The following is a 20,286-nucleotide window of genomic DNA, read 5'->3' as shown; positions in this document are numbered from 1 at the left end:
GAGAGATTCCTGACCTGTTCCCAGATGATGAGACGGAGAGCATCATTGGCAGCATGAGGCCAGAGGTTCGTGCCACGGGATTGATTGATACGAGAGAAAACTGCTGGAAGTTCTTCATCAGTCGAGTTCGCCGACAGCTCAAGGTGAAGCAGTCAGATAGTTGTATAAGTACAGGAGAGAAAGCTGTGTGCTCTTTGTTATTTAGAAATTTACTTGTTGTTATCAAGCTGCTCGCAGGGCCTTTCTTCATGGGGGTAGTTCGCCTTTAATCTTTCTAACAGAACTGCCTCTGCATTTTATCTCCATCGCCTCTTAATATAGCAGCAACCTGCCGCCTCACACTCTAATTTACTATTCCGAAATAAGAAACCCCTCATACTTGGATAAACATCTGGCTTTAGGGCGAAGCCTCGTCCCAGACAATTTTCTTTGCTGACATTTTCAGATGAACTTGAACACATCGGGAGGTGTTGGATGTTGTTATAAATCACCGACATGAGCGGAAAAGCCGGCGTTTAGCTGCAGATAATTTCACCATCGCGTAGCCGCTTTGTTCCCCCTGGAGAGGGAAAGATTCCAGAGCCTTGCTTATTCTGTCATTATTACAAGCATGCACCACCACCACCACCACCCACATCATCCTCCACTTCTGTCTCGCTCACAGCTCAAAACTCCCTGGGCTGGCGAGTGGATAAATAAAGAAGGTAATCCCAAGGGCAGAGGCATATAAAGAGTGAATTTCTAATTATGCAGTTCTGTGTCTCAGAATTGTCTGAATGGAACGCCCCCACCCCACCACCCCCCCAAAAATTACCTAATCTCCTTCATAGTGTTTGTATGACATTTGCTAAGGCTGAGTCTCTGGGACAAACCCTGACAGCATACGGATACAAGTGCTCTTAGATCAGTGGTTCCAGGCTCCAGGTGTGGTATGAGGGGGGATAATATAGGAAAGGGAGTAACAGCATGTTATCACTGCATCCAGAGATACAGGCTCTGTATTGTCTGGAAGCGCATTATTTAGTGAGGTGCTGAAACATATGGTGCTAGTCATGCTTGGTCAGTTATAATGGTGTTTTAGTCTATGAGATATTAGAAAATAGTGAAACGTCCATCCTAATTGTGCATTTCGAGGTTAAAAATCCACTGAAACGCTTCAGACTGAGAGCATCAGCAGCCTGCTGTTCACAAACCAGTTCACACTGCAACACTACATACATGATAAATGTTCACGGCAGCAATTGTTTCTTGAATAGTGTATTTTATTTATGGAATAAAATCACAACGTTCCCGCTCCTGCCTTACAGACTCCAGAGGTGATTTATCAGTCTATATAGACATTTATACATACACATGAATTTGTAATTAAATACATTAATAGAAACAAAAGCAAATCTCAAGAGTGCTCCTGGTGGACGTTACCACAGTAGGGTCTCACTGCGCTGCAGAATATAACACTCCTTTAGCCAAAAAGAGCCAATATTATGCTCATAATCTTGTTTTTTTGGGTCAGCAGTAATATTATTTTTCATGTAGTGTTCATTGATTCAGCTCCTCTTTTCACCCTCTCTGTGGTCTGCAAGGCGGGTGGAATGTATTGGGATGTAACTCATAGCAGGAGGCATTTGAGTCTCATGTGAACCCAGAACCTCACAGCCGACATGGATGCATATCACCTTTCAGCAAGTGTGATTTTAAGTGTGCAGTCGATATCCAGTAGGTGTGTCTTGTTGCGCCTCGTGGTCATGCGGTCGTTCTGCAGGATGCAGATGCATACTTTTGCTCTGAAACACTTCAGCTGAGATGAAAGGTTAGTCTGCTGTGATTTGTCGGCCGGCCTGATGAAAAAGAGGCATTGGTTACATACAGTGGCTTGCAAAAGTATTCATAGCCCTTGAACTTTTCCATATTTTGTTACATTACAACCACAAACATAAATATATTTCACTGGAATTTAGTGTGAAAGACCAACACAAAGTGGTTACAATTGTGAAGTGGAAAGAAAATTATACATGATTCAAAACATTTTTTACATATAAAAAAATGAAAAGTGCTGTTCAGTGGGATGGGGAACAACCATGTTCAGTCTGCTCTTGAAAAAAATAAAATGATAACATCAGTTGATGTTATAATTGTTAAGTGAAATAAATTTTCCATGATAAAATAACCAATGAAAACTTAATAAGTGGGGGAAAAGAAAACGAGAGGAGACAGAAACAGGCCACAAGGCTCACTGTTAGTCCTGCCCAGCATGGTAGATACGGCCTCCAAGTCACTGGGAAGAACTGGTTCGGATAAAAACTGCCTGAGATGTGAGTTAAAGTAGTTTAGTAACATTATGACATCTTTTACATTAATCTTCTGTCTGTAAATAAAACCTCAGAATGAATGTGAGGTAGATGTGCTGTCTTGTCTTTCTCCAGAGTTCACTATAATCAGAAGTGTCTTTGGGTGTGCCTCCTTTATGTTTGTTCCTTCACTCTAATGTATTGAACATCTGGCTGAGCTTCTCAACAAGCCAGCTGTTCGTCTCCAACGGTGAAAATCAGTCTGAAGTCTGCAGCCCGCAGCTCAGCACACTCCTTTAATTCAAATGCTTGCTGGTGGCTTTGTTTGCTTAATGATGGAGCTGCAGATAATTAATTCACGGTGCTCCATTCCTGGTCTTGACCATGAAGAAGGATAAATCTGAGCAGAAGGACCCCGTCTTTCTTTTCTCAGTCTGATTGTGTCTCCAATCAAAGGGAGAGAGAAATGAATATGATCAGTTGTATCTGACTTGACACTCAATTCTGTTTGACCTCAGTGCGTGCGTGTGTGTGTGTGCGTGCGTGTGTGCGTGTGTGTGTGTGTGTGTGTGTGTATTGCAGGTGGCTTTGTGTTTTTCTCCAGTCGGCAGTAAGCTGAGGGTTCGCAGCAGGAAGTTCCCAGCAGTGGTCAACTGCACAGCGATCGACTGGTTCCACGAGTGGCCACAGGAGGCTATGGAGTCAGTCAGCTTCAGGTTCCTGCAGGAGGTGGAGAATATCAAAGTGAGAACAGTTCATAACCTAACATAGTGAGGTGAAGCCACTCACAGAAATGATGTTCACAGTCTGAAAATATAATTTCAAATATCAGACACCGTGACACAGTGAATGTGATATTAATTTTAAGAGTAGACCAGAGGGCCCCAAAATTTAATTCCAAGTCTGAGCCTCAAGAAATATTACTCTGTATCTAAATGTGCCCAGTCATCTGCTTTTACTGTGAACCAACCAGTTCTATGACTTTTAAATTCCCACAGCCCCAAGTGAAGGAGTCAGTCAGCAAATTCATGGCTTATGTCCACACGAGTGTCAATCAAATGTCGAAGGAGTACCTGGCCAACGAGCGGCGCTACAACTACACCACGCCCAAGTCTTTCCTGGAGCAGATCAAGCTGTATCACAGTCTGCTGGGCCAGAAGAGCAAAGAACTCACCACCAAGATGGAGCGGCTGGAGAACGGCCTGCAGAAGCTCAGCAGCACCTCTGCTCAGGTACGCGTCTGCAGTGTGCTTTGGTCAGTGTGCACCTTTTGGATGTTTGACCGTCATTGTGTGAAATGGTAAATGGACTAGTTCTCATATAGTGCTTTTCTACTCTAGCTGAGCATTCAAAGCACTTTATACAACACGTTTCAGCAGTGAAATTAGTCAGTATGACATAAACTCTCACATAAACTGGTATCATGATATATCCATGATTGCTAGTGTTCTCTTTGTCCTATCTTTTTCTTGGACATTGAAGGGCACCTGTCACTCAACATTTTGGTGACAAGCGGTTATTTAAACAGGTGTGTAGCATTACCTTGTTAAGTCTGAAGAAGGGCACTTCAGCCCGAAACGTCACTGTTTTAACGTTGATGGATTAAAATTTCCCAGGAGCTCTTTGGTGTGCAGGATAGTGTACAGGAATTTCTGTGCCCCATCTGGATTAGAAGTCCCCAACTCCTGATGGGAGACACCACCGAAGGTGGTTGAGAGCAACAGGACTAAGCTCCTGTGAAACTTCAAGTTCCAGACACAAAGCAGACATAGTGGTGGTTGATGAGGAGCAGAAGACCACAGTTAGGATAGACGTGGCAACCCCAGCGGACAGCAACATCTGAAGGAATGAGCTCAAGAAAGAGCAGATGTGGGGCGGGCGGGCTGTCATCTATTAATCAGAAGGTGGTGGTTCGATTCCTGCCTGCTCCGGTCTGCATACCAAAGTATCCTTGGGCAACATATTGAACCCTGAGTTGCTCATCGGAGTGTGAATGCTAGAAAGCACTTAGATGCAGAAAAAAAGTGCTGTTGTGAATGGGTGAATGCAAATGTGAGGTATAAAGCTCTTTGAGTGCTCAGGTAGAGTAGAAAAGCACTTTAAGAACTAGTCCATTTACCATAGATAGATACATTTATAATATTTTGTTGTAATATTTCGTGGGTCATCCCTAAGCTGCAGCTCAGGCTCGTGCATCCTGATACTGACAGTGACTCTATCATCATAGGTTCTTTGCACCTGTGAATTTCTTTGAGAATCCATGTCAAAATATCTTTAATTGTATAGAAGACTTTACATAACAAGGCACCAGATTTCATCAGTCAACTCTGTGCTGCTCAGCAGGGCTTTGCGGGGTTATCCTTTTAGCTGCTCTGGTCCTGGTTTTTTTCTTTTATCCTGCATTTCTTCTTGTTACAATTTAGTATTCAGTCTGCAGAAAGTCTCTAAAAATGAACTGTCCTGACTGACTAATACACATTTTGTTTGAATAATACAGTTACCTCCAGACTGTATGTTAACTACTAAAAATTCCCTTTTATGCGTGGTGGGTTTTTTTTAGCATTTAACATTTTTCTGCCTCTAAATGCTTTTTTCATATTTTATCTTAATTATTTTTTAAATTCTTATTATAGAAATTTTATTACAGTAATTTTTTCTTCCATTATATAATGATAATGGCAGGTAGTGACTGTGTCTGTGCTGTTGTAGAAATATTATTTCTAGCCTGATCTTTTACAATGGCCAATGACATTTGACCTTTAGGAGCCATGAAGAAGAAGCTCTCAGACATATCAGAGAGCATGACACAAGAGTCAGGGGTCGAGGTACAAACATGTCTTATGAATAAACTGTGCTACAAGCTTCAGAGAGAATTTTTAAAATAATTTTGGGCCATTTTTTTCAGGGTTTTGTCAGTTTAATCAGTTTAAATATTCTTTTTTTTTTTTTTGAAAAGCTACTTTCACCTGCTCCTTTGCCACAAGGGAGCACCACAGCTTTGTCTTTGTTTGTTTTTGTATTGTACTTATACTTTATGTCTTCGTGTATTATAAAGGTTTACCCAAACTGGCCTTGGGACTACAGATGTAAATAAGCAGTTTTGCTATAATCTGACATGTTTACATTTTATATGTCTGTGTAGATTCTCAGTTATCCAGGTCATAGTAGTCTCTGGAGCTTGAAAAAGGCGACTGGACTTCTTTTTGTTTCTTGAAGACGTTTCACCTCTCATCCGAAAGGCTTCTTCAGTTCTCAACCAAATGGTGGAGAGACCCAGGTATTTAAACCCCCTGTGGGCGTAGTCCCATGGAGGTGGTTATGACCCTCTATTGATCATGTGCTTGAACACATGTGCCCAGGTGTGAAGGGGGCGTGGGTCATATTTAATCAGTGGTTTCAGTTGAAACCAATTTAGGACTCCGCTCCATTGTTTCCTGTGGCCTATTGAGGTCACTGGGGTTTAAATACCTGGGTCTCTCCACCATTTGGTTGAGAACTGAAGAAGCCTTTCGGATGAGAGGTGAAACGTCTTCAAGAAACAAAAAGAAGTCCAGTCGCCTTTTTCAAGCTCCAGAGTTTACATTTTATACTTTTGGTATATTGGTGTTCCTGTGAGGAAAGGACTTGTAGTCCTGCAGTACAGAGGGGAAAATGGCTCTCGAATCTTTTCCTCTGTGACCTCAATAGGACTTGAAACTAGTGACTGAGCTCATAAACCTGTCCTCAGTTTCACACTCAGACCCACTCCATGTTCTTGGCATCTAGGTTGCAAAAAGCTAAGATTGTGAGAGGGACAGTGTTAAGTTTAAGGCTTCACAATGAGACTTCATTAACTGGCATGTGGCACAGAGGTAGTAGCATTTACAATGTTAGCAGCAACAGATGAAGAAGTAATGTTAGTAATCACATTATATGATGATTTAGTGGCACCAGTAGAAGTAGTATATTAGTAATATAGTATATTAGTAGAAGTGGCAAGAGTAAAGGCAGCCTAACCCAGCTGTCACAGGGCGAGAGGCCCCTCAATTACAGACAACCATCCACACCCACATTCACACCTACGGGCATTTTAGAATCACCAGTTTAACCTCAGTGACTGCCTGTCTTTGGACTGTGGGAGGAAACCCACGCAGACCCACACAGAGGCCTCGGCTAGATGGTGGATTCAAACCCAGACCTTCTAGCCGTGAGACAACAGTGCTAACCACTGCACCACCACTGATAGTCGTAGTTAGGTTGTATAAGTAACAGCAGTAGATTTAGGTTCACTGCTGCTGTGGCCATATGTTGGGTATGCCATACACAGCCAGTTAACCTTACTAAGCTGCATGTAGAGCAGGCAAGTCCCTGGCTAATTTTTTGTTTTTCATTTGTTATATGAAATATTTATCTGAATCATTTAATGTTTCCCTCTTTACTATATACACCTGGATCCATTTGTTCAAATGTTTTCCATCTTCACGCCTTTGCAGTAGAGAGCTGCGGTATATGAATAATGCAACACAAAGTCTGCATGTGAAGCAGCCCTAATTATAGTGGGTCTACTACACTTGTTGAGTGAATGCAAAGCCTTACACACACACACACACACACACACACACACACACACACGTACACAGTTTCACCCTTACATACCATGCATCTCTACTGCTTTGCATAAACAGGCCCACACATTTCCACCCGCACAAGATCACACATACATAAACACCCCATACATAAAAGTGACGTCAGTGTTGAAAGCCACAGAGCGGCTAAGTGTTGTTTCCCATCTCCCATTTACTGTAGGAATAGACAGCATACACACACACACACACACACACACACACACACACACACACACACACACACACACACACACACACACACACAGATAAAGTATATATAGGGGTTGTATAATAATTGAGGAGCCTTCTAATTAGAGAGCACACCCTTTACAGCAGCAAGCCACCATTAATGCACCCTGTGTTTGTTAGTGCATCCATACTGATGGCTGCACTGTTATAAGTACTGTTATTTAACATTCTGTGCAAGAGAAGCCGTGGCTCACCAGGGACTGCTGCGGTCATGATAAACAACGACCGGAAGGGTTCAAGCAAGAGGTGTGTGTGTGTGTGTGTGTGTGTGTGTGTGTGTGTGTGTGTGTGTGTGTGTGTGTGTGTGTGTGTGTATACAGTATGCTCCTCTTCAGTTTTATGGAGGTGGATTTCTACCTTTGGCTGCTTTACTTTGCATAGTGATATATTTGTGTGTTGTGGTACTAACAGAAGAGGTAATACTGTATAGTAGATGTACTACTAGTTGTAATATAAATAGCATTAATACATGTAGTCCAGTTATGATGGTATCAGAATGTGTAGCAGTTGATTATATAGCAGCTGTAATAGGTTTTGCTGAAGCACACTAAAGACTAGACTTTATTGTTCTGGTTTTGTTCAGCACTGTATGAAACATTTACCTCTGAATGTTCTGTGAAGCTGGTCAATAAGAGAGCAGAGCGTTCGTATACACGACACCCAGTAGTTGTTCACACATCACCTTGTAAGCCTTTGTTTGTGTTTCCCTTTTTGTAGCACTGTCCAATTGTATAGTGAGTATTACTAGATTCTATAGAGTGCACTCAAAGTATCACACGTTGCCTCAGGAAAAGTACTAATACTCACAGCCATTGTGTTAAATCATGAATTGCCCTGAAGTAATAAAGACAGATGAGCAAGAGGAAAGAGAGGAGAGCTTAATATCCATAAAGTGTTTGTATTTATTTGAGAAGACACAGTAAATTTGTCTTTTTATTAAAAAAGGCTCACCAGTAGTTATTTATTTTAATCTGTTACATTTTAACTGTGTGAAAGCATTGATGTAATTAATAGCAATGAGAAGATGACCTGAGTAGTGTCCAATATTCCATATTTTTTTAATAGTATGCTGGTGGGTTCACCATGTGTGTCCTTTACATCAAACCTCTATATAGGGTGAAGGGAGTCATAAATGAGTGAATGATTTCAGACACTACCCCTGGCACCTCAATCCTGATAACATCATGCAGGTTATGCTGTGATCGGGGCAGCATGGTGGTGGGTGGTTAGCACTGTTGTCTCACAGCCAGAAGGTTCTAATCCACCATCTAGCTGAGACCTTTCTGTGTGGAGTTTGCATGTTCTCCCCATGTCTGCGTGGGTTCCCTCCGGTTTCCTCCCACAGTCCAAAAACATGCAGTTACTGGGGTTAGGCTAACTGGTGATTCTAGACTGCCCATAGGTGTGAATGTGAGTGTGAATGGTTACCTGTACAGGGTGTACCCTGCCTCTCCCCGCAACTCTGCAAAAGATGATTTGAAGATGATGGATGGATGGATGGTTTCTGGACTCCATATTTTAAAGCATTCTAGACACTGGCATGCTGTTTTTTAAAGGCAGACGTGAAGCAAGCTGCATCCATAGACTGTACAAGACATATTAGCAAATTAATGCTAAGTAACTATATGTCATATATAATGCTACAGTCTGTTCCAAGGCTAAAACAGCAGAGGCAGTATAATAGCCATATAGGCAGTCATATTATATTTCAGATAATTTCATTCATCTTCCAGCTGTTCACTCAGATTCATGGAACAGCTGTCTGCTACAGCTGCCATGTGGGAACCTGTCAATCAAAGTGGCCACACCCCAAACTTTAAGCTGTAATAAAGTCAAAATTACAAAAATGAATCTATCGTAAAGTTGTTATGAAGAGTAACACCTGATTTATAATGCTGTTAATTTGGACATTTCAACAACAGACTCTGTGGGGATTGACAGGCTTTTGGAGCCAGCCTCAAGTGGTCATTAGAGGAACTGCAGTTAATGTCACACAAGAACTGGCTTCATTTTTCAGGCCTTGATTGCTGATTGGCTGCTTGGACAAGACACAGGAAGCATTTAATCAATATTCGGATACAGTGGCCGTGCAAAGTAATTTGTAGTCTGCAGCATAAGACCAGTAGTAGTACAAGTAGTAGTATAGTTAGACAAGTAGTGGCCCATGTAGTAATAATAACAGTATGAAAATAAGTCGTATGACTAATCCTAGCTGCAGCAGTAAGTACGTCTTTGCAGTTAGTCTCCTGTTGAGTTCAGTGTGGAGGTGTTTCATGTAATCACTCTAAACTAAGCTCCTACCAAAAGCAGCTGACTCCTGACAGCTATTTGCACTGGGAAAAAGAAAAGGGAGGGGTTTCTCTTAAATGAATAATAACTGGACACATTAGACACCCCCCTTCCCCTAAACGCACAAACAGCCAGATGCCTCTTTGTTGCATGAATGAAGCTATACTTTGTCCACACGGCAATGCAAGCCAAACACTGAAATCCCAAACCCTGTTAAATTTAAATGTGTGCTTTGAGTCCATAAGCCATCACACACTTGGATGAATGGGTATAGTCTCTTGGTTTTGTATCAAATTTTATCTCGCCTTAAGAAATGGTTGTTCTAATTTACATCTCCAGCAGCAGGGAGTGAGAGTGGGCTGTTAGAGACAGTCGGGGGCTCAGAGACATGTTGTTCATACTTGGATTTCCATCTGCAGTACGTAAACACTGAAGCAGCTCAGATGTATTGAATATCACCCATATCCTTCACCAATTAGTTTGTCCCTTTCCACCCCCCCACCCCACCTATTCATCACGTTGATGGCTCACTTGGTGCTCACCTAATGTTCAACTGAATCTTTTGCACAGAATTGTGACAGCCCAAAGGGCCACCTTCCCTCAGGCCTGATTTTCTGTTTGTTAATTAGCTGAAAGACAAGCATGAAAAACAGTCTGATTTTATTTCCCCAGTGCGATGTTTTGATGGAGTCGGACGCTAATGCAGAGCCCTGGTTGTCAGGGAGCTATGAGGAGTTTATAACAGCTTTAATTTCTCTTTATGATCATCTTTGGTCCATGCATTTGTGTGTGTGTGCATGTGCTGATAGCAGCTCCAGTCCTAAAGCTTTTATAGTTTCCAGATATGCACACCATTCATCTTTTGTCTGTTGCTTTATCTGTTTGGATGGGGTAAGATTTTCTTCTCAGTAATGGATTAAAGGTCACATGCGCGATCCATGGCACAATCCTGTAGGGCACAAAATGTTATCTGCAAAGGTTTTCGGCCCCTTTGTGAAGCTTATTTGTTAGATTTTCCTAAGCCGCAGAATCATATTTATTACCTTGAAGAACTGAGATGTTTAGCTTTCTGTTAAGTTGCCATTGAGCTCAATCAGTAATTGTATTAATAATAAAGATCCAAAGATGATAAGCAAACAAAATGATCAGTCCTTCAAAAACCGCTTGAGAGATTGAGTTAGATGACAGATTCATTAGTATTAATGATATGCACACTGATTGCAAGACCATTTAACAAGACAGAAATAGATTATTGTCAGCAACCCGCCTCTGTGCTCAAGTCATTGTTCCCCTCATATTAATCTTTGCGTTACTTTTTCCTTTCCTTTGCTCATGTAGACTGGAGATGGTATGATGTTATCATGTTTGTGGTGTGGTCTTAGCATGAAGCCTGGTGAACTGGATGGATCGATAACTGAGGGCGACCTTGTCAGTATGAGGCTGATGGTTTCATTGTGGTTGTTGTTCATATGTCGGTGGGTCGGAGGTGTTTCAGCAAAAAGATTTTCACAGGGTGCTGCATCCTTCAAGTGTTTCTTGATGAACGACAGCAGTGAGTCTTCCTGTAGTCTTGTAATCACGGCCAGGTTGTAGTACTGGGTGCCAGTGTGCTCGTACTCACCTGTAATAATCCCAATCACCTGAACTTAGAAATGGCTGCATGCCTAACAAAAGTTCTAATTTTATGTACCCCTAAATTAATTTTTATCCAAAATGTATGTTATTGTTAAAAATTGATGATTCAGTCTTCCTCCCAACCACAACTTCTGGACACAGATACGTTTAAACACCTTCAAAATGACTAAAAGCCCAAACTTACACCATAAAAAACTCTCCATAGAATTCACTATACAGGACAAAGGATGTTCCAAATGGGCCTCACACACCCAAACATACGCAACCACTGCACAGTATCCATCCATCCATCCATCCATCCATCCATCCATCCATCCATCCATCCATCCATCCATCCATCCATCCATCCATCCATCCTCTTCAACTTATCCTGTTCAGGGTCACAGGGGGGCTGGAGCCTATCCCAGCTGTCATAGGACCTGTGCAGGGTACACCTGTACAGGTCGCCAGCCTGTCGCAGGGCGACACAGAGAGACAGACAACACACATTCATATGGGCAATTTAGAATCACCAGTTAACCTAACCCCAGTAATAGTCTTTGGGAGGAAACCCACGCAGACACGGGGAGAACACACAAACTCCACACAGAGAGGCCCGGGCCGAGGTGGATTCGAACCCGGCGCTGTTCTTCTAGCTGTGAGGCAGCAGTGCTAACCACAAACGCCACCGTGCCACCTGAAGAAGTACAGTATGTGCATGCTATATGGTCTTGTATGCCTGCTCAGGTATTCTTGCTCTATCCACAGGGTTTAGCTGCTTTGGTTGAGGTTGCTTTAGTAGCTTTGGTGGGTGCTGCTTTGCAGTCCTGGGGTGTTGGGCCTGGGATGCTCCTGGTGGCGGTGGCTGGCCTCTTCTGTGGGGGTATGGGTAGAGTCTGGGGCCCTTTGTGACAAAGACACTGACATTCACACTCATAATGCTACAGGATTTACTTTTTGTTTTGTTTTTGTTTGTTTTTCTTTTCTCTTATTTTCTGTATTACTCGTGTATACATGCAAATAATAATAAAAATGAATACATTAAAAAAAGAAAAACAAGAGCAGTCTATTGAGAGTTCATCTTGAAAAGTAAATGTGTTTGGCACAAAATTCAGATCATTAATCATGTTTGCAAAGCTGCAGGACGGGTTATTAGAAAAACAAAGGAAATCAAGTGTGGCTTCATTTCAAGAGAAACAAACAGTGGTACAAGAAGCAACAAAGTTACAACAAAAATCAACCAAACAGATATTTTCTTACTTTTTAAGTTCATATTTTTTTTATTAAATTGTTCGTTAGTATCTTGGCAATTAGGAAAGCGGAGGGGGGGGCTTACAGAGACAGGAGCTAACTGAGGAATTAATGAATTAGTGCAAAGCCAATAAACAATAGTTGAAACTGAGTATTGTCCCCTTTAAAAGCAAATATACTTTTCAAAATATCTAAAAAAAAAATATTGTAGGTAAATTAGCTAAACAAAAAAGTAACTAAAAGCTGTAAAGGAAGAAAACTCAGCCATGAGTTTAAAGACTGGTCAACATATCAGTTGGACAGACTCCTCCATTGTCGTCCGCGTTAAAGGATTCGACTGGCTGAAGAGCTAATTCATCCAGATCAAATCATCCTGACCTCCCGCTCTCCTCCGTCTCATCTTCTGACAGGTGGACGACCTCAAGGCCAAACTGGCTGCTCAAGAAGTGGAACTCAAGCAGAAGAATGAGGACGCTGACAAGCTGATACAGGCAAGAACGTATAGGAAACCAGTGATAACTTAGCCATGTGGATGGTTTTGGGACATATTTTTTTCTGCAGTGAGTTTCTCTTAAAGAAGCAGCCTCCCTGTCTGCTGATGGATTTCTAGTACTGGGTGTAGAAACTGCTCAGCAAAGTGTGAAAAGGTTGGGCTTAAACCTCTGACTTTTTCATCTTCTATATCTCCTGTAATAGATCAATATCAGATCAGGGGGATGCCAGCATTCGGGATGTTGTTTCAGCATTCTTTGCTCTCAGTTTACCAGAACGTGAAGTTCACTATTACTGATTCTGGGAGTCGTGTTAAATACCTCGCAGTTATGATTTTTCTCTTTGCAGTTTAAACTCTTGCTTGATTTTTTTTTTTTTTTAAACCCAAAGGGGTTGTGTTATTAAGCCACTGATTGAACTTTACCCATTAACCTGGTAATGAATTCTGTGCGCTGTCCCCAGGAGGTTGGAATAGAAACTGAAAAGGTGTCCAAGGAGAAGGCAGTGGCTGATGAAGAAGAGCAAAAAGTGGCTGCCATTGCTGTGGTAGTCAGTGGGAAACAGAGAGACTGTGAAGAGGATTTAGCCAAGGCTGAACCAGCTCTCCTAGCTGCTCAGGATGCCCTTAACACTCTCAATAAGGTCAGTTACACTCTTATCCCTCGCTGTGCCTTATCGATTTGCTCCATCATACTGTTCTTGTTTGGTTATGGTCTTTTTTCTTTGTTTGATTTCGTTTTCTCAGCTTCAGTGGAATAACGTATGTCCACACAGGCCTTGAACTATATAGAAGATTATTTAATCACAGGCTTTAGCCAGGTCTTTGCCAAAATAAGGTCTTCTCTGTGTTCTGCAGACATTTTACTTTATCCTTGCATCCCTCGTAGGTTTATGAGCACCCCGGGGGGATATTCAAAAACACCCTCTGTGTTTAAAGGTGCTCTCTGTTCAAACAAGCAGAACAGACAGTTCAATCACTGCTTAGAGCTCTCTAAAGATGCCCTAATTAGAATTCTCTGTTGTCTTCTCAAAGTCAGCACAGGTTCTTCTGTCTTTATTCTAATCCTTTCCATTTTCTCTCTTTTTTCTCCCCAGAAGACCACAGAGATGTGCTTTTATTCAAACTCAATTCAGTCACCGCTTTAATTTTTAATTAATCCTTCCTTCTGTCTTCCCTACATCAGAACAACTTGACTGAGCTGAAGTCATTCGGCTCTCCGGTGGCAGCAGTGACCAACGTCACAGCAGCAGTCATGGTCCTGATGGCACCTGCTGGCAAAGTCCCAAAGGATCGCAGCTGGAAGGCTGCAAAGGTAATGATGGCCAAAGTGGATACATTCCTGGACTCTTTGATTAACTTCAACAAGGAAAACATCCCAGAGGCTTGCCTGAAGGCCATTCAGCCTTACCTGCAGGTGAGTGTTCAATTAGCCCTTACTCACTGAAGTCATCGCTAACACCGCTCAGTGTGCAATGTCTGCTGCATGGCAAGCTCAGCTAATAAGTCGTAAATTTAGTAGAGGCTTGATTACAATGACAGTGGCACATTATGGCTGCCAAGTATTCAAATGACAACAAGAGAAAATCAGCTAGTAAATTAAGCATTACAAATTTAAGTGCCGCCCTGATTATGAAGTTCAGTGGAGCAGACATGAAGGATGTCAGTGCAGCCAGCAAAGGCAAGTTCATCTCGTATGAACACATTTCCCTGTAATTTCCCTCAAAGTGTTGAACTGAAGTCATTTTCTGTAACTTAGAAAAAAAAAAAGTTAATTATAGTTCAAACTGTGACCATAAGCACTAAGAGCTCTAAGTTGTTCACGGTCTAATATTGACTGATGTTCTATATCTAAACAAACATATAGATGTAACTTTAAATCTGCCCGTGCACCAAATAATTGAACTTTTAACACTGGTTACGTTTGGCCACTGTAACAATGTGATTAAGAATGTAACAGTATCCTGTATGTTCTGTATCTACATCAACTGTTGCTCATCAAATTACACAGGATAGCTTTAAAGGAGTGTGCCAAGGAAATATAATAAACACAAATAAAATGTCAGCCGTTCTTTAGCAATAATTAACTAGTTGGTAAATTGATATTCATAGTATTACATTTACCAGATAACAATTGTGATAATTGTGATAGCTTCACTCCCGCCCTCTGGAGGTTGTTGCTGATGTCACTAACAGCTGTTTTAGGGTCTTACAGTGTTTCTGTCATCAGCTGCTGCTGTTTTCCTCATCTGCCTGTTCCACATCTGTTCACCTGTGACCACTTTCTTCTTCAGGACGCTCCAAACATTTGTACTGGTTATGGCTAATGTTTGTTCAGTGGCTCTGACTGATTTTCCATCTTCTCTCAGCTTCACAGCTGCTTGGTTTTCACCCACTCCTCCAACCATAAATGCCCAGTCTGCACAGGCAGGACCCAAATCTGAGACTGAGCGTACTGTACTGTCCCAATACTTTTGGAGAGGAGCGTTAAGTTATTGGCAAGCGAAAGGCCGCTGGTTTGATTCCAGCCTGAGACACACGTCTCTTTTGATTTGGCAGAGCTCCAACCCCTGAAAAACCTGCTGTAAAAACCTGCAACAGCAGTTACTGTTTCCTCAGCACGAAACAGGAAATAAGCCAAGCACCCTGATGGTCAGTTCATAAGGCTGGTCAGTCACTGTAGTCAGAGCTCCACAGGTTTTCCATCTATTGGCCAAAGTCCGTCCTCACAGTCTCTGGAGTCGGGTTAAGAACATTCTGCCATCATTACCACACGGGTGCTGCTGAATAATATGATGTCAGTGCCACAGCATCACAGACCTTTACATTTTTAAGATGTTTTTCACATGCAAGTTAGAATCATTAAGCTAGCTAATGTATGCGATAAGTCTAATGTTAACATTCATTTGCAGATGAGCTGATATCGACCACTTCTTTAATAAGAGTATGCTAAATCATTTAGCACTCTCTCTCAGCTTGCACCAGCAGCAGAGTATCTGAAGCCTGCAGCTGTCCTGACACTAACACGCAGAAAGACAGCCTGCTGCTTTTCCCCACAACTGAATATTAATTTTATATAATCATATTCAGAATGTTTGACAGCCTGAAAATGGTTAAGGCACTTTGGTTTTGGACGTAGGTTTAATGTAGGCTGCAGGACTCTTTATTATTCTAAAGTGAGTGACAACAAGCTTATCTTTTTCTTCAGGATCCAGAGTTCCAGCCAGATCTGGTGGCATCCAAGTCCTATGCGGCAGCAGGGCTGTGCTCCTGGGTTTTAAACATTGTCAAGTTCTATGAGGTTTACTGTGAGGTGGAGCCCAAGCGCCAGGCTCTGAGCAAGGCCAACGCAGAGCTGGCTGGTGCACAGGAGAAGCTCGCTGCCATCAAGAGCAAAATCAATGTAAGCCACTGAACTGAACTGAGACTACAGGAAATGAAAAGTTTATTTGCTGCCTGACAAGTATCTGTTTCAAAAGAAGACTATTTCAATATCTAAAATCCAGAGGATATTTTCTTTGAAACTGCATTACCATTTTATTAAAGAAATGAAGTACTGTTCTTTGAAGGCATGCTCTTGTTTTCTGCCTTATCATTTCTTTGACACAAACACACCGACACACACAAAAGTATTCAAACTTAAAAGAGACTGAGAGTTGAAAAATGACTTGTGAAAGTCAGAAATCTCAGCACCTCACCATAAAAGATTCGTGAGACATCAGCGAGGATCAACAACTCCATCACCTGCAGATATGCAGTATAATAAGAATTTGATGCCACAGAAATAAAATGGAAACAACCAGAAGCTATAAGCTGAAGCAAAAGTTCAGTCCGCTGAATTATTTTCCAGCACTTGAGTGACAGTTGACACATAAGTTCTTCGAGCAATGATCTACCACCAGCATTTCATCAATACAAAGCTGATATAAGTGCTTTTAAAGGCTTTTGCCGTTCATTAATGCAAAATCAAATGTGTCAGCCTAAAAACCCTATTGATACACGCAGCTGTAAATAATTGTTTCTCAGTGGCGTTTGACATTCAGCCCATCAGAGAGCCCCAGCAGAGTGCAGGGCTCGGTACACTGCGGCAGCCTTTGCTGCTTACATCAAAACCTGCAGAGTGCAGAGCGGCGACGGTTAATAAGATCCAGCGTGACGTCTCGCTGTCATTTTTCAAGCCCTCAGTCAGATCGCTTGAGCGGAGAGTGGCTTCGGAGCCAAGGGGAATTAGCAATCCTCAAACTAATCTACTGAACCTGTGTGCCTCTCCACCGATTAATCCTGTTTGTCCTTGTGCTAATTGCTTCCATATGCCAAATAAATCCATAGTGGGGCTAATGATAAGTTTTACCCAACTTTTCGCACACTCCTAAGTTTCTTTCATAGAAACACGTTGACTCTTTAATCTCTGTCTTTTAGCATTCATTATGACCACGCTGTATTTTAACAAGTGCCAATTTTTTTCCTCTGTTTCTCTCTGTGTGTGTTTGTGGCCTATCAGCACCTTAATGAGAACCTGGCCAAGCTCACGGCCAAGTTTGAGAGAGCCACCGCGGACAAGCTCAAGTGCCAACAGGAAGCAGAATCCACCACATACACCATTTCCCTGGCCAACCGTCTGGTGAGGAGAGCGGCCGCGGAGTCCTGCAGAGACTCAGCTAGCCCACACTCTGTTTCCTGTCACAGCCTACTTCTCTTTACAGTTACAGATGCACGCAGACTGCAGTACTACACTTTGTACCTGATGCTGATTTAGCCTACTCGTTGGTAAACCTGCATCTGTTTTTAGTAACCTTTAGGATAAGGCTAGTTTTAATCAATTTAGTCTTATTTGGGTCATATTTTTTTTTTAGTCACACCTTTGGTGCCAGTCACCTGGGTTACAGGTGTCTGTCTTGTCTGTGGTGTAGGCCAGTGGGTTTCAAAGACTGTGTGCCCAACACACACCAAGAAGATCGCAAAGATTTCAAGCCTTCATTCATATCTGTCTCAAATAGCTTCTGTGCCATCTCATATGGCATCAGTGCTTCTGCTGATTGCATTATCAGATTAAGACACTTTTCATACAGACCTAGTATTTGTTTTTTAAAAATCTATTTTCCCCCCTCAAAAATGTGGCCGTCCACGTCACCATCACTGAGCACTCAGACATTTCATGCTGTAGTTTTTTCCCACCATCAGTCAGCTGCATATACGGACTTGGTCTTTGAAAAAATGTAGGATTACTGCGGAGTACACACAAAATGTTGATGTTATAAATTAAAATGTATTTATTAGTATTTGTGCATATTTTAATAATAGTGCATGATTGACACATCCCCTGGTGGTCTCGCCTGTATAGATAAATAGGAAAGAAGTGTTTACTTTTTCAGTTGCACTGGAGAGGAAAAAGGCCTCTGCTCCTGTGAGTGCTTTAGCCCTTAGTCGACCGACCAGGTAGGAAAGCTCTGAGGTGTCACCTGGGGAGGAATGTGGAGAATACCAGCCAACACAGGTCACTGTGGGGGGGCTCCTACTCCTAACTCCCCACCGAGGGGTTTAGGAGTGAGAGATGTAGCGTCCTGAAACACTGCCATAGACGTGATGGGTTCTGGGAAAGGTGACGTTGAGGGTGCGGGGGAAACTAAGATTGCTGCCTGGGGAGGTGGAGTTGCTTGGGAGGGAGACATGGATGACAACTAAGCAGGAATTGACTGCATCATATTGAACATCTGCTCCAGGCATTCATGTGTTACCTGCTGCTGTTCATACAGAGTGGAGGGCCCGGTCGTGTTGGCCTAGCAGGGCACCTTGCTCAGATAAGGCTGTTTGCATTGGGTCCACAGAGTCCATTTGGACAGACTGTACTGTCATGGACTCTTAAGCAGGACCCAGGGAACATGTAGAGCCTGATTACCTGCTACGAGCAAAGGCTTTACTCAGTGATGAAGACACAAATTACCTACAGGCTAAAACAGCTCCAGACATCTTTATCCCAATAACTCTACATCCAGTCTTCTGCAAAGTTTTGCTACACTGTGGAATAATAAAAGTTTGACTGATGCTGCACAGGTGTTTTACTTTATTTGATATGGAAAACTGGTACCTTGACAGCCTCGTTTTCAAAAGTCTGTCATCACCATTAAAACTTCATGTTCACATTTATGTCAGGCTGCTTGTTTAGTTAAGGTAGTTAAAATATTATCATACGGTAGGAACATTATTGCATGTCAATGGGTGAACCTACACAGTAGTCTGATGGTCATCCAAGTCCCAATTATAGACAAACATTAGCCTGAAGATCTGAAGCTTCTTGTGAGACCTGCCCAGAGATGAGGAGCAGTGCTGGACCAGGATCATGAACTAAAGCCTACAAACGGGCTTCAGCTCGGCTGTGTTTTCTTGATTGAATTTGAGATCTACAGATTGCAAATTTGGCAGATTCTATTTTTTTTTTAATGCACGATATGTGACAGTAATTTTTTAAACTTTTTTTCAACTAATTTTTTATATTTATTCTCATATAATGCATTATCCATTTAAAAACTTTTTCAAAAGTCTGCTTGGCCTGTCTCCCAAATATAGGGTTGGGGTCTAAGGCATCATTAACACCGATTAGAGCAGTCCTTAATCTTCTCTGTTGTTGACTGATGAATATCTTGTTTTGTAGAAATGCATTTGTGGCAGTTTTGTGTGTTTCTATACTTCTTAGGCTCTGTGAACATTGTGGTTCACATCAGCAGTCTCTCTTGAGGAAACCTTGTCAGCCAGCACAGATCAGTGTCAGTGTTTAAGTCATCACAGGTGGTAACCGGGACCCCTAACTCTGGATTTTGGAATTTTCTTTGTTCCCAGATTGCAAAGACTGTGGAGAATAATTTCATCGAAACAAAACCCTAACCCCAAACTATTCTGATGTGTTCGGGTTAGAGTTCAGGTTCTCACCAATGTTGACAGAACTCAGAATCAGCTGGAACTTTACTCCAAGTATCATTTGGAAAAACTGCGAGGATAGAGGTTAACGCCATTAACCTCCAGTGTGCACACTGAGTTTGTCTATAATTGTGACTTAGATTAATATCTTTGTCTTGGAACTGTTTACCCACATATATATATTGTTTTTAATTCCTGCTTGTTAGTGTGGTTGTCTCTGCCTTTGGGTGCACATATATTCACAAATACAAACAAATCATGCAATCGTCTATCGGTGTGTAAATCTCCTGCTTACAGCAGCAGAATGGAAAGATGAATGTTGACAGTGCCATTATGATAATGTAAATTATTCAAAGAAAGCTTCTAAAACACCTGACAGAAGCAACAAACGGACGTGAGGCTGTGCTCGTTGTCAGTCCATAATGGCGGTGCACAGTGCCTCTGTGATGTGCACTGAGTCTGTCTCAGAGTGTGCAGCCTCTCACGTTTAGAGGAGATAAGATATTAAGGTGAACTTTATTGATCCCTGGAGGGACACTGGATCATTGATACAGTAAAAAGTCGAAGTGTTGGTGCACAAGCAGAGAGT

General features: G+C 42.0%; 1 protein-coding gene across 3 annotated transcripts in view; it reads left to right on the top strand.

Moving 5' to 3' along the window:
* Positions 1-20,286, top strand: part of dnah9 (dynein, axonemal, heavy chain 9) — a 173,357-nt gene that overhangs the window by 96,183 nt on the left and 56,888 nt on the right. For all 3 annotated transcript variants that reach the window (XM_030754457.1, XM_030754458.1, XM_030754456.1), the window contains 8 exons: positions 1-143; positions 2,871-3,032; positions 3,287-3,520; positions 12,706-12,786; positions 13,250-13,429; positions 13,972-14,202; positions 15,994-16,188; positions 17,287-17,406. In XM_030754457.1, the coding sequence (XP_030610317.1) occupies positions 1-143; positions 2,871-3,032; positions 3,287-3,520; positions 12,706-12,786; positions 13,250-13,429; positions 13,972-14,202; positions 15,994-16,188; positions 17,287-17,406 (1,346 nt within the window). The remainder of the gene's footprint in view (positions 144-2,870; positions 3,033-3,286; positions 3,521-12,705; positions 12,787-13,249; positions 13,430-13,971; positions 14,203-15,993; positions 16,189-17,286; positions 17,407-20,286) is intronic.

This window comes from Archocentrus centrarchus, chromosome 19 (assembly GCF_007364275.1).
Source record: "Archocentrus centrarchus isolate MPI-CPG fArcCen1 chromosome 19, fArcCen1, whole genome shotgun sequence".
In the NCBI taxonomy this organism is placed as follows: domain Eukaryota; kingdom Metazoa; phylum Chordata; class Actinopteri; order Cichliformes; family Cichlidae; genus Archocentrus; species Archocentrus centrarchus.
This window is presented reverse-complemented; position numbering and strand designations above follow the sequence as displayed.